The sequence below is a fragment of the Phaethon aethereus genome, assembly GCF_964289735.1.
Source record: "Phaethon aethereus genome assembly, chromosome: 5".
Classification (NCBI taxonomy): domain Eukaryota; kingdom Metazoa; phylum Chordata; class Aves; order Phaethontiformes; family Phaethontidae; genus Phaethon; species Phaethon aethereus.
Window position 1 is genome coordinate 26,872,883 of NC_138579.1, and position 13,913 is coordinate 26,886,795.

The 13,913-nt window shown below is 41.2% G+C and overlaps 1 protein-coding gene across 1 annotated transcript in view; it reads right to left on the reverse strand.

Annotated features, from left to right (window-relative positions):
• TTLL5 (tubulin tyrosine ligase like 5) overlaps window positions 1–13,913 on the reverse strand; it is a gene marked incomplete at its 3' end in the record, with an annotated part of 139,011 nt that extends 125,098 nt beyond the window's left edge. The window contains exons 1-8 of the mRNA XM_081999989.1: window positions 13,683–13,913; window positions 10,985–11,094; window positions 9,050–9,132; window positions 8,130–8,236; window positions 7,441–7,571; window positions 6,800–6,882; window positions 4,932–5,001; window positions 4,550–4,634 (exon numbers count right to left, since the gene is read on the reverse strand). Coding sequence (XP_081856115.1) covers window positions 4,550–4,634; window positions 4,932–5,001; window positions 6,800–6,882; window positions 7,441–7,571; window positions 8,130–8,236; window positions 9,050–9,132; window positions 10,985–11,094; window positions 13,683–13,759 — 746 coding nt within the window. The 5' untranslated portion in view covers window positions 13,760–13,913. The remainder of the gene's footprint in view (window positions 1–4,549; window positions 4,635–4,931; window positions 5,002–6,799; window positions 6,883–7,440; window positions 7,572–8,129; window positions 8,237–9,049; window positions 9,133–10,984; window positions 11,095–13,682) is intronic.

The window sequence follows — 13,913 nt, forward strand, 5'->3', positions numbered from 1 at the left end:
GGTACATACTCTTCACATCTCCTTCAAAGGAAACTTTTTCTTCACTCTTCCACATGGAAAATGAAACACAAGTTACAACACATGCTTGGATCCATAATCCCTTTCTCCTCCTCAGCACTGAAGCCTCAAATTCCACTCTAGATCATGTCATGACTAGTCTAGCTATGCCAAGAAAAACCAGGCCTAAGAAAGTATTTAGTCAAACATCACAAATGTATATTATACCAGTCTGTTTCTTTTAAAAAACTTTACTTCTTATGGTTTCCTGATAGCACTCCATGCCTGGCAGAGGTCACCAACTTTACTGAAACAGTCAGATTCCTCTTCTACTTGGAATATGCAAAGTATAACACTGGAAGGGAACATTACCTTTCAGACAGACTAAGAAAAAGGGAAAAAGAAAATTAAGAGAACAACCCAGAAGAGTCCACTCTGACCATACTTCAAAGACTACCTAGCTTCAGAGAGGAAACACAAAACATGGAAGTCACTATAGTGCACTACAGGCACTAGCAGAGGTCCTAAAAACAGATTCCTTTGCTCTGCTGGTGGGTTTCCCCTTAGATTGCTTCAATACCACCTTTGACTCCAGGTCCTGATCTTACCTCCCAGTTCTCTGCTACAAATTGCTTCCAGTCTTAAGCAGTGTGGGTTTTTTTTTCTTAAGAATAAAAAACTGCTTCCCCTCCCAAAGGTTAAAACATTCCCCCCTTCCACACACAGCTGAAGTTTTGTCTCAGCTTTAAACCAAAGCAGCATTACACTGTGTGAGACAGTAAAAGGGTGTCTCCTAGCACTTATCTCACACTGTTAAATGGAAGGCAAAAGCTAAATAGGAAGCCAGAATCCAGTAGCTCCAGGTTCCTTACCTCTCGCCAACTGAATTTGCAAGTCCGGCGTATGGGAAAAAGCCAAATCGTTAAAGCTAAAGCCTGCTAGTGCCATCTGGAGGCCATATAGAACAGTCCACCTAAAGTTTTCTGTCAACCTCTGCTCATGTCTGAGTATTGTACGCCAAAGAGAGCTTGCCAGCACTTTCTGCACAAACATACTAACTCTACAGCCATAAAAGAGGAAAGTTTAAGAGTAATTAAAAATATTGGTTGCAATAAATTTATACCTATCACGTGAAAACATTCAGCTACAAGACTTGCTACAAGCCTTTAGCCATGGCTGACACTACAGCTGAAATTGCTCAGTGGGCAGTTGAAGTTCAATAACAGAACTAGTTATCCTCCAGAGTCAGGACTGTCCTTAGACCAGAGATAACATCTCATTATTCCCTCTACACCAGTCCCAAGGTTGTACTGGTACAGCTGATGGTATCACAGAGCAGCATTAAGATACCTAGTGCCACAGTTAGTCTCCACATGCTACCTACCTCTCACAGAGAGCTGTAAGATGGGATACAATTTGAAGGAAAGGATAACTACCATTAGCAATACTGTGGTGTCCTGTACATATATGTTCTACTTGTCATCTATGTGGACACCATGTGCTCTAGATTTTACTAGAGCTTAAACAAATGGAATCTAAACATGGCTAAGACTGTTAAGGATTTTAGAACACTGAAAAGTGATTTGCAAGTATTACTGCCACATGGGATCTTACCAAGATGGAGAGTCCAGAATTGTTGAGACTGATGCTTCTGGATGGATACCCAGAAAGAAAACTTAAGTTATTTGCTCAGGGTTGACTACAACACTGTTTCAAGCCCTAGAGGCGAATATTCTGAATGTCAAAAGAGCAAAGTAACTCAGCCAGCCAGCATCCAGGTTATCAAGTAGGGACACTGTCTCACAAACTCAAGTAAATCAGATCATTGTTTCAAGAGACCTTTTACCTAGGATAGCCCAGGTGATCTACAGTCTTGCTACCAGTCGGAGCTCATGGACAATTATCTTCCAGGAAGGTATTTCCAGGCACATGAAGGATAAAACAATTATAAGGGAGCAACAAGCACAAGTTTTCTGAGAGCAAATCACATCTGACGCCTCTTGATTGCCTACTAGGATGAAATGAACGGTTCTGGGGACAAAGGGAGAGAAGTGGCTGGCATGGCTCAAGACCTGAGCAGTCAAATACCCTCTGTAAAGTTAGAGGAACGGGCTAATAGAATCATCATGAACTTTAGCAAAAGCAAATGCAAAAGTTTTGCACCTGGGAGGAATAACTGTTCAACAGTACAGGCTAGGTGGATATAAAGCAGCTCTGCAGAACACACGAGCAGTCCTGGTAGACAACAAGCTGAACATGAATTCACAGTTTGCCTTTGCAACAATGAAGGCTAACTAATGTTAGCCTTCTAATTAACTGGGCTGTATTAACAAGAGTGTAGCCAGTAGGTCAAGGGAAGTGATTAGTACCTCTTACTTGTGAGTGCTCAGCAAGCACTGGACACACACCTGCAACATCATGCCCAGTTATGAGGACCCCAGTACAAGTAGAAGTATTGACTAAGTGGTGCAAGTCTGGCAGAGAGCTATTAAAATGAGCTGAAAATATTATGTAGGAGGAGAAGGAAAAGCTGAGGGGAAAAGGATTATTTAGCCTGCAGATGAGAAGCCTAAGAATAGATCTATCTGCTGTGTTCAACTCCTTAATGCATGGCTATAATGACAGAGCCAGACTTCTCAAAGGTACACAGCAGAAAGACAAGAGACAACAGTCAAACTGCAACAAGGGAAATTCTGATTAGGTATTAAAAAACACACACACACATTCACAGTGAGAATGGTCAAATGCTGGAACAGGTTGTCAGGAAAAACTAAGGAATCTCCATTCTTGGAAGATATTCAAAACTTTATGGTATAAGGTTGTAGAGCATCTGCCCAAACTTTGAAGAAGGTCTTGTCTTGAGAAGGAGGTTGGACTAAAAAACTCCAGACTTCCCTTTCCACCTAAACAATTTGATGATTCTATCTTAAGGGATTCACTAGAACTGTCCAACCAGTGTATTTCAGTCAAAAGAATATACTTGTTTCCTTCCTCATTTCCTTCCCTAGACCTGTAGTATGACTAGAATTGTTAAAAATAAAAAAAAAAAAAAAGCATACACATCCCCACATACACTTGCCCCCCAAGTAAAACATGTTACTCTGCTCTCAGAAGCAAAAATGTTATCTATCACAGAACTGGCACACTTGTCCCCAAACAGAGAAGAACACTTGTCTCTTACATAGACGGGTTTTTCCACAAGTAAACTCCTTTGTTACAAGATCAGCAGAACTACCTTTAAGACATTAATGATGGTGCAAATTCTATTTTGTAGGCCTGCTATGCACCATCCGTTTTCAGAACATCCTAGCAATCTACTCATATATTCATAATCAATGATCTTGTTTCCCTCCACTTTCCAATAACATGCAATATTAGCAACGAACAATTTAATTGCTGATTCCCAAGAGAAAAGTCTTGCAATGTTAGGCATGTTTAGGGCTCCTTATCTAAAGTGAATATAGTTGTCAAGTTTTCCACTGACCAAGATGAGCTACCCCTTCCTGCCCCCCTTTTAGGGAAACAACCTGTTCACATTATCTTTGCAGGCAGAGGCACATACAACACAGCTGAAGGAGACCTGCTCATCAATTTAAAGGAGGATATTTCTCATGGGATCATTATTAATATATCCTTTTGGACTCACTACCTGCTTTGGATAAAGGTAAGTTGGATTCAGTATCTGATTACATCAGAGCCATACAGGCTTGAACCCTAGAGATATTCTTTCTGTGTATGTCAGATGTGATTATAAGACAGATTCAGCATTGCTTGAAACTGTTGCAAAGGACAGTCCTATGATGCTGTCTTCTCAAATATCATTACACTTAAGTTTCTGGTCTGTTGGAAATTCAGAGGGGTGATTATTTCAAATTTATTAGCTACTATACACAGGTACTTAGTTAACCTTCTGTGATAAAGAGAAACAGGTATTTTTGGTAGATAAGTGTTCCTCCCAGGAATCTTAAGTATCTTTCATGACTTACATGCAAGAGAAAATTGACATCTTGCAGGGTAAGAACAGTGGACTAGTCTAAACCCACTTACTCAACACTGTAGAAAATACAAATACCAACCTAAAATTTAGAAGAGCAGTTGAAAGTATTAAAACAAAGGCCAATACAGCCAACAACAGGTCTCCAACTGCTTTTGTCTTTAGAATTAAACAGATATTGAGAAAGTTTAGATGCCCCTTCACCCTGGAACATGGAGAAGGCGCACGAAGGCACCAAGAGTCCGAAGAGGTTTCAAGAAGAACCTGACCTTGAGAATGAACAAGCCATTGATGGTGTGTGTGGCCATTCAACCCTTAAGAGTTGAAAACTTGCTTTATTTATTACATATATAATAAATTCCCTCACTAAAGATCCTACGATCTATATAAAGAAAACTGATGGGACACAGCACGATGAAGTATCATATATTTAAACTCTGCAGAACTCCCTAACTGGCACTTCCCTCATTTGCTCTTGTGTCAAGAGTACAGAGGCAAGTCAAGACACCTCTGCACCACGAAGTGCAGGTACACTGAGAAAGAAGAAATCTCCCCTACCTGGCCAATCCTTCCTCGTAGAGATAGATGACAAGTGGATCATAGGACGTAACCAGAACATAGAGGCGCACATCGAATTTGAAGTCTGAAATACAGTTGTCAAGAGTCAGTGACTGCAAATATCTTTCAGACATCATATCCAGTTGAGGAATTTCAACAGACCCTGACAGTTATAAACAATTTTATCTGCTGCTGATATAGGTGCCTGAAGCTTTTCCCAGTTGAAAAGCTTCTAGATTTTAAGGAATTCTCTAGTTCCATTTTTCCAGTACTAGAGGAAGATAGACCATTCAATTATTTAACTAAATTCCTGCGAAGGTTGCAGAGATCCTCAGGTGTGGGGTTGGGGGAAGAGACAAAAGCAAGTCCTAAGCACACTCACCATCTATGAGCAGGGGGTTGCTGATGTAACGAGAAACCAGGATGTTGTCTTCCAGGACAATCTGGTTTGGCTACAGAACAGAGAATCCAAGAGTGAAAAAACAGGAAGCTTAAGGAATGAGAAGATGAGTAGACCAAACCCACCATTTTTTCCTGCCTTCCCCTCCTAAAGCTACTCTGTACCAACACCACCACTGTCAGTCACAACATACTTAAGGTAATTAGATCCTAACCAGAAGGCTGGGAACAATTACATTGCCAAAAAAAGCTGCCCATTGAATCTTCCAGTTAAGTGCTCCTTAGAGTAGGATACAAATTTAACAGCCACAATAGGCAGGAAAAAAAAAACCCACATCTCAGAAGTGACTGTCATTCTGTTTGCTTCTCAACTGTTTAACCAAACATGGGGAGGAGGTGTTTAGAAGACACTAGAAGGAATATATAACTACAGTTGGTGAGGAAGTCACAAGTGAAGAAAATGACTCCTCAACTTGTGATCTTTATAGCTAGATTCTGGGCTGGTATCCAGGTATTTTGTCTACATGAGTAAATACCTTCTACTGAGGTTCACTTCACAACAGGGGCTACTGTACAGCAAGACACTACCCTCATAGCTCAGAACAGAAAGCTCTATGACAAATATACATTGCAAAGTCATGGGCAGGAAGCCTAGGCGTACAGAGTGCACATATACAACATGAGGGAACAAGTTCAACTTCCCTCAGCACATCACACAAAAGTGACAGCCTGTTTTATTTTGGATCAGAGAAATTCAAAGGTTTGTTGTTTTGTTGGGGGGGGGGGCGGGGGGGTGTTGTTGTTGGTTTAAACACTTTTGTGATGAGATTCTAGAAGACACTCCCTTAATGGCATCACACTGGAGAAAACTGAAGTCTTTGGGCCAAACTAGCTGAAGCATTTCTGGAACAGATATACACAAAGGGAGACTGGTCCCAGAAGGGTCTTTTCCCCAGTTCATGGCCAACTGCCATATAAGCCTGAGCTCGTTTCACTTGTTCAAGCACAGAAAAAGCTGAGTGCAACTCTGGAAATACTTACTTCATACACTTGGCGAATTGCTCCCTTATTTTACGGGAAATGATCCAACTAGAGAACAGATGAGGCAGCATGACCCCTTCAGTGCAGGGAAGGCTAGAGGGGTTTGAGTGAGTGAAAACAAAATGACTCACCAGTCAGTTTTGCTGCTGAGTATATTTATTGGAATCCCCTCATGTGTTTGGCTCCTGCCCAGATGTATTTGTTACCTGTGACAACCTAATTCCCTGCAAAGCCCAAAAGGGGCAAGAGACACTATAACCAGCACATTGAATTCAAAGAACCATCCCCATTACGCCTCAGTAAAGGTATGCTGGTATTTAGATAACACAGTTGATTGATACACATCCTACTGTATCACATAAGGTTTCATTTTAACTGGTCTTTTCCAGGGGAAAGAGGGAGACAAGGGGACTGCTGGAGGACTGTTTAGGTCACACAGGGAAACAACTAAAGAGAGTTCTGGGAATCTTCCCAAGGCCAGCCTACTGTCAGCCACAAGGACAGCATGAAGCAGCACAGTTTCCCAAACTGTCCCTCGGAGCATGAACTTGCTTGCTCCTAATAAGCTAAGACTGAAAGCAGGTTGCAAAATAAGCAGAGCATACAGAGAAATAGATTGCTTTTGGTTATGCAGCATAGGCCCAGGCAGGCTTTGCCAGCTGCTCAGGACTGTTAACTGCTCACCAATGTATGGTTGAAATCCAGAGCAGGGCCAATGTCTGGTTAGGTGTTTCCATGCCCCTTGCCTGGAAGCTGGCATAGTTTTGCAGACAGTGTTACTGAAGAGCAGTCCTTTTGCTGAACACTTACATCATTTATCAGGTAGACACCTCGACCCCTGGAAGAGGCCACGGGCTTCACTATCCATGGGCCTCTGTCCTTAGAATAGGTATCTGGTTAAAAGAAAATAGCAGAAGTCTAAAACATCTTCCATTTTGCTTATTACAGATGAGCAAGAATCAAGAATGTTGCCTACAGTAAAAGCTCTAGAGAACTCCATGAGGATACCAAAGTCCACTTTTTTTATGTCCTATTTTAGCCCTTGGGTCTCACTGTAATTATTATGTCCCCTCCCTGAAGCCACTCCTGCTGCTCAGACAGATTCATTTCTCTGCCCTATGCCTCCTTTTAGCATTTCTCTTCAGTACTCCCAGGTATTAGTCAGGGATATTGTGAAGTTGATCATCAACAACACTGCGCACAAAAAAAAGCTCAATTCCGGAGCCTTAAGCCCCCATCAGCTACTTGAGGACTTATGCAGGCACGGAGTAACAGCAGAGTAGAAATTATATAAAGAAATCATGTGGGCCTTTTCCACTGTCTTTCCAGCTTCCTTTAATTTTGTTGCCTTAACCACTGGCATGATCAACAGGCTGGGATATTAAAAGTAATTCCTTTCCCCCACCCGGTTATTTTGCTTTAGGTCTGAGCACGATTAGCCATTCACTTACTGCAGAAGTCCTGGTACTCTGTTGGGAGGATAAACGTCTGAGGTAAGATATGGAATGTCTTGAATCCATGGGACAGCTGCATACGACTGACATTCTTGTATAATCTGTCCTTTCGTGTCAGTTCATACGACCTGAAGTCCCAAAAGAAGAGACTGTATCTATTTTTTCCCCACATAAAAAACCTCACACTACAGCAAAACTTCATCCTAGTTAATAAAGCATCTGTAGCCCTGTCAGATGTCTAAACCCTAATGTGCAACTACTCTTTAGCTTTACTGTCTCTGTCCTATGGCTGCATTAATATCCATCCTCATTTGTAGCACCTCTTGCAATTCCCAAGACAGACTGAAGCACAGCAAACTGTTGCAACGGTGTTTGTAAACTTTAGCAGATGACATATGACTTTCTGTAACTAAGAGTCCAAAGCCCAAAATATTTTACTTATACCATCAAATAAAGAAAAAAAAAAATTTAAATTCAGTATTTGGGCTACAGACAAGCACTTCAACTCACACACTATGTCCCCAAAACCCCAAAGACAGTTTAGAATGAAGACAGCATGTGGCACAGGCCCAATGCATTGGGACTTTAGAGTATCATGTATAGTGTATTTTTTTAGAGCTATCTCTGTTCAGATTTTTACAATCCATCACAAAGATGTTCAGCAAAACATGATATCAAGGCCTTACCTAGGGAAATGATTGACTTTCTGAATATCTGTAAGGGAACGCAGCAAGTAGGGCTTCAAGTGTGATCCTGTCCACATGAGATTATAATCACTGCTATTAGGGTGTACCTAAAAAGCAATATTAAAAATACCACACACATAAAAACACAGAACTAATAAAAAGCATCACCACTTGTCCTAGAGACTGTAACCTTACATCTGCAAGACCAAAGCAATTCTAGTTTATCTCTAGTATCAGGGAAACTCTAGCCAGACTTCTGTCATAAGCTATTGTACAGTGGTGCTGGGAAATAACTACGTTGTATTTTTCTAAACAAACCTGTGATTTTGTTCTTTTTATAGACTGTTTAAACCCAAGTTGTAAAGTGTTTTAGATTTCTTCAGGAAACTTGTGAGACCAATTCCTTAACCTGATGTTATTCAGAAGAAAATCCACCATACACACACATCTCTCTCAAACCATCATTAGCTGCATATAGGACAGTCTTTAGAGCAAGATAGGTGCTAGAAGAGAAACACGAAACTCTACACATCAATTCTTCTGTGAGTTTGCAAAGACTGAGACAGTAAATCCTTCAGATCTTCCCAAGGGTATGAGATGACACTTTAAAAGCAAGAGGAGAAAAAACACATCACCCAACCTTGTCATCCCTTTTTCCCTAATCTTGCAGGCATAAGGCTAAAGGGTACTCCTTTGAGAGAGCAAAATCATGACATACTCTGCCAGTCAGACAGGAAGTATGTGGAAAAAACATTCAAGGGGGACCACAGCAACTTCCTGGTTCTAACCCTGCAGAGTGAAAAAAAAAAAAACACACACAAAAAAACCCCACAAAACAAAACCCCAAAAAACCCAAAACCACAATAATCATCATCATCACCACTTCCCAGCCCAGCACATAACCAGATCGTTGCACGCACCTCATGGAACCCATGGGCAGTCAGAATGCTTCGAACCAGGCGGCTGTCTGTTCGCACAATCTTATAGGACAAGTGGTAGCGCTCTGTTAAGAGGGCAAGAGACATATTAGAGTCTGCACTTAGAAGAATAAACCAAAGTTACCTATGCTACCAAAGAAGAGAGAAGAGCACCATAAGACTCAGCACAATACAGCTGCACTTAATCTACAGTGGAGGATCCACACAGTAGCAGCTCATAACAGGCAAAAGGTGATAGGAAATGCCTGTCCATCTCTTGGGGCGATAACTCTGGTAATGGCATTGAACTGACTTAAATCAATATCGTTGCATCACTGAACCCTATTGTATTAAAATAAACCACAGGACATCCTAAGAAATGCCCAGATTTATTTTTCTTTTGAACAGCTCTTTATATAGACTGCTTTATAACATTCCTAACATGATTTCAGCTCTTCTCTATTCAAGATTAGTATTCCTAGCTAAAAGTAATCATGCCATATGCCCCTCATTGACGTGGCTAGCTTATAGGATCACTTTTTAGATCTTGAAAATCCAAAATAAAACACTGAATTTTTGTTCACATCTCTTTCACCCATACTAATCTTCCAATAAATAATTGCAAAAAATAGTAAGAAATAAAGTAAATAGGACAAGGAAGAAAAAGAGAAAAATCACTATCCAAGTAGAAAGTCATAAAAACAAAATCAGTAAGCAGCACTGGAGGTGTAAGATAAACAGAAACCAAATAGCAATATTAGAGGCCAGCTGTCATATGAAAGGATGTGGCATAAAAGAGTTCAAAGAAAGTAGAGGCAGAAATTGCAATGCTAGTATACAGAATCACTTGGAAAAGGCACTTTACAAGTTGGTTCAAACTGAGAATAGAAAGATGAAGATTAGATTAAGCCTCAGGAAATATGCTCTACCAATAAAAATAAGTGTAAAGAGAAAAGTAAGAAGTATCATAATCTGGGACTGGACAAAACTCAAGAAAATTTAACAAGTTGCACTATTCAGCAGTAGACTTGTAAACAATGAAAAGCCTCTACCTCCTGAGAAAAAGCAGAAGAGACCACACTCCAGTTGGGATACAAGTTACAATTACCATCAGCTTCTGCCACCATTCAATTATGGTTTTAACTCACATGAAAAGGATCAGGAGTTTCCACACACAAATCACCTCCTCCACCCCTTACCCCAATGAGCCAGAAGCATTTCTGCTTGGATAGGATATTAGAAATGAGGGCACCAATTACCTAAGAAAGGGAGAAGCAAGAAAAGAAAGAAGTGTCAGCATCTTCACAAAAAGAAGCTGAGTAGATTTTATTTTTTCTCCAACTCAGCACATCCAGAACGAGCTCCCAGCTGTACACACCCGCAAATACTAACTCTCACAATCCAGAGTGACTGTTTATAACAACTTTGCCTCATATTTAGAGGCTCTCCCTTATTTGACACTAAACGGGTTTGGTCTCCCAACTCAAGTGGACTTACTCACAGTTGTGAGGCTGTAGACACAGAGATTTGTTACTACAGCTTACTACTTTCTAACCACTGTGGCACTGGCTGCTTTATTTCCTAGTGAAACCCTCTCAAAACTCACTGCAATGATTGATTTTAACTGCTTAGCTACAGAGTAATGAATTTATACTCTGGTTCTAAGTTATAGCACGGCCCCCAAATTCAATTTGCAAGCAGAGAGCTCCTACTAAAAACACATCAGGACCCAATGGAGGGATATAGACGCTTGTCACAACCCAAAGACGTGACAAACATTCACCAACTGACCAAGCATTTCTGAACACTTCAGTGCTCAGAGACGAGAGGATTGTAGTTTCCTTCCTGTCATGTCCTCTTCCCCACCACAAAGAGAAGGGAAAATCAAGGTAAGAGACTCATGCCTTCAGGCCAAAACTGGCACATAGTTGCACCCACCTCCAATTAGGCGGAGGTAGCTGTCGTTGGTCAGAATGGCTTCAGCATGAAACACCAAGACAGGGATCCGCCTGCAGCTGCCACCAGTCCACTTGATACATGGATGATCCCTGAAATGGCAAGATAGTATAAGCAACTGCTGAGCCTCATACACACAGCAATTCTCCATATTTGCCCATGCTTGCCCGCCTAGCCTGTGGGCAGGACACAGGCAAACACACTGTGGGAAAATAACAGAAGACCGGCGAGTAACACGCTCAAGTAACTTCTGCTGGGGTGTAGAAAAATACATACATCATTCCAATTGTGGTCTATCCTTGTGTGTTTGACAAGTAGAACATCTGCATTCAGACAACATAGGCCTGTGATAGACTTAGAGGCACCCTATCGAACATGCTTGAGTTTCCTGCCGTGCTGTGGGAAACATCAAAGCATAGTGGTAAACCACACCTACATGAATCCCTGAAATACAAGCACAAACAGCAGATTTGGCGACCCTCTAGCAAGGCCTAAGCTCCACCATGCCTGCCTCCCTGCTTGTGTGCCTCTGCCCGGGTGCTTCTTCAGGGATCCCCTGGTTGGTGAGGTAATGAAAATAAATTTACTCATTGCATTTCAGACATGGTTTTGTGGTTGTTCCTGCACCCTGTCTGTGCTGACTCACACAAACACACTAGGCACCCTTGGTACTCAGCTATAAAGGGAATCTTCCATATCATCCTCTTTTTTGGTTGGTCTTGCTAGTCTAAGTTGGAGTTCTGTTTAATTTGTATTTATTTTCCTGAGTGTAATTTGGGAGAAACCCCATGAATATTGACAGCTACAGCTCTCTGGATTTATAGACTGAAAACAGGATCTATAATTCAGGATAAGCCATAATTGCTGGTATCCATACAACCAGACCTTACAATGCAGATTCCAGTCTCCAGTTTAAGAACTGCAAAATCAGTGCATCCTGCCTTGTTGTAATCCTGGATTCTGAAGCTCACAAAAAGGCACTCATGCAGAGCTTGAGAGAGTAGAACAGGCTTGACTCCACACAACGGATAGACTTGTGTGTTCTTCCTTTTTAATTTCTGCCAGATGCAGTAGAATGCAAGCCCAGAATTCAACAACGATGCCCCCAGCCAGACACTCAAGCTACAGGTTCCGAGATAAGATACAGTGATCAGCTTTGTCCAAAACAAGACTACATTGGGAACTACCACCTCCTCACAGGAATTAAGGACACAACACAAAAAATTAAGATCTATTATATAAAATCCTAAGAACACAAGAAGAAAACCTGTCAACCTCCCTAAGCAAATAAAACCCAAACTGATTATTACTGCACAAGGAAATGAAACCATGTAAAAAGTTAACAGAAAACAGAGACTGAGGAGTTGGAGAGACACATGTGCATCTACACAGACAAGAAGAAATATAAAGACTGGCAGAGATACATAGAAGCATTTGTCTATAGAATGTGCAAGATCATTATCTGCCAAAGGTTTGGAGAAATTACAGAAGACAAAACACTTCCTACACTTAAAACACAGTAACAGAGATAAAAGGGCGACTTCCTGATGCTAGGACAAGTAAATAGTCCTAAGTGTAACCTTGGTCCTCTTAACCAAGTTATTACCGTTACCACTCAGACAAATTAACTTCACAGCACTCTCATCTGCTCCATCACCTCTAAAGAAAAAAAAAAAAAAAAAAAAAAGAAAAAAAAAATCAGCTACTGCAGTGTAATTAGTTGGAAGGGACCCGAGAAGCTTCCAGGATTTACACTACAGGCCAGAGCCTTATATAAGTGGGAAATGAGCTGAGGCAACAGAAGGGGAGTTTATGTTAAGCCTGTCCTGAGGATTTGCAGTAAGGCTCAATCCTCGAGGTGACAGTCACTCATTCTTAGTATGACCCTTGCTCACTTGATGCAGACACACTGTTACAATTACATTCAAGGTGAAGGCAGTTCTGGACCTTTCCATCCGTAAGGATCTGGCAAGTCTGAGTCAACTGCTTGGTGTGAAGCAACATTCCTCTAAATGGCTTAAGTCACTGCAGTTTGCAACTGGGCACTCGGTTACAGTATGCGCCCAAAAGAAAACAAACAGGACATATTAAAGTACGTCCAGCTGAAACGGAAAAGGGATTCCACTCTGGGAAAGAATAAGGGAGCAACTCCTTCACAGGCAAAGATAAAAGAAGGTACTAAACAAAAATGGAAGAAACGCACACTAATAAGTAATAAAGAACTCTAGGAATTGAGTTCTCACAAGGCAGTTTTTAGAAAAAGAACATAAAACCTTGCCTATCAGTCTACTGTACAGTAGATTTCCATTCTTTGCAGCAAAGTAAAAACAAAAAAAACCCCAAAAAAACTCAACAAACAAAAAGGAGAGACATTCATTTCCTTCATTTTGTTAAACATTATCAAGAAAGTTCCCAGCTTAGGAACATGACAGTAAGACATCAATGATATCATGGCCTTTAGAGTAGCCAAGGAAGAGCTGCACCTCCAACCCTGATGAATACAGTGGTCTTTTAGGCTACAAATGTAGGTAGCCTCCCCACAGGCTTGAAGTCCAAACCAACCACCTTCCCCTTTATAGGTAGGAAGAGAGTAAGGAATGCAACTGTCTTTTCAGATTAGTACAAATCCTGCAGGAAGCACAGGGACATAGAAACAATTAAGAGGGTTTTTCCAACTTACTCCAGCCCATCTACATCTTCCTCCTCCTCTGAGGATGAGCCAGTTTCCTCCAGATCTCGAGCCATCCCAACTGGCATTTCCTCTGGGAGTTTTCATACAGCCCAGTCTCAGTAGTCTCGGAGAGTCCTTCCTGCAGATTCAAGGGATCTTGCAAGAGCAGTTACCTGCAATAAGGATTAAGAGCATGAATACAGAGCTGACCAGGACAGCAAGAGAAATGATGTAACTGAA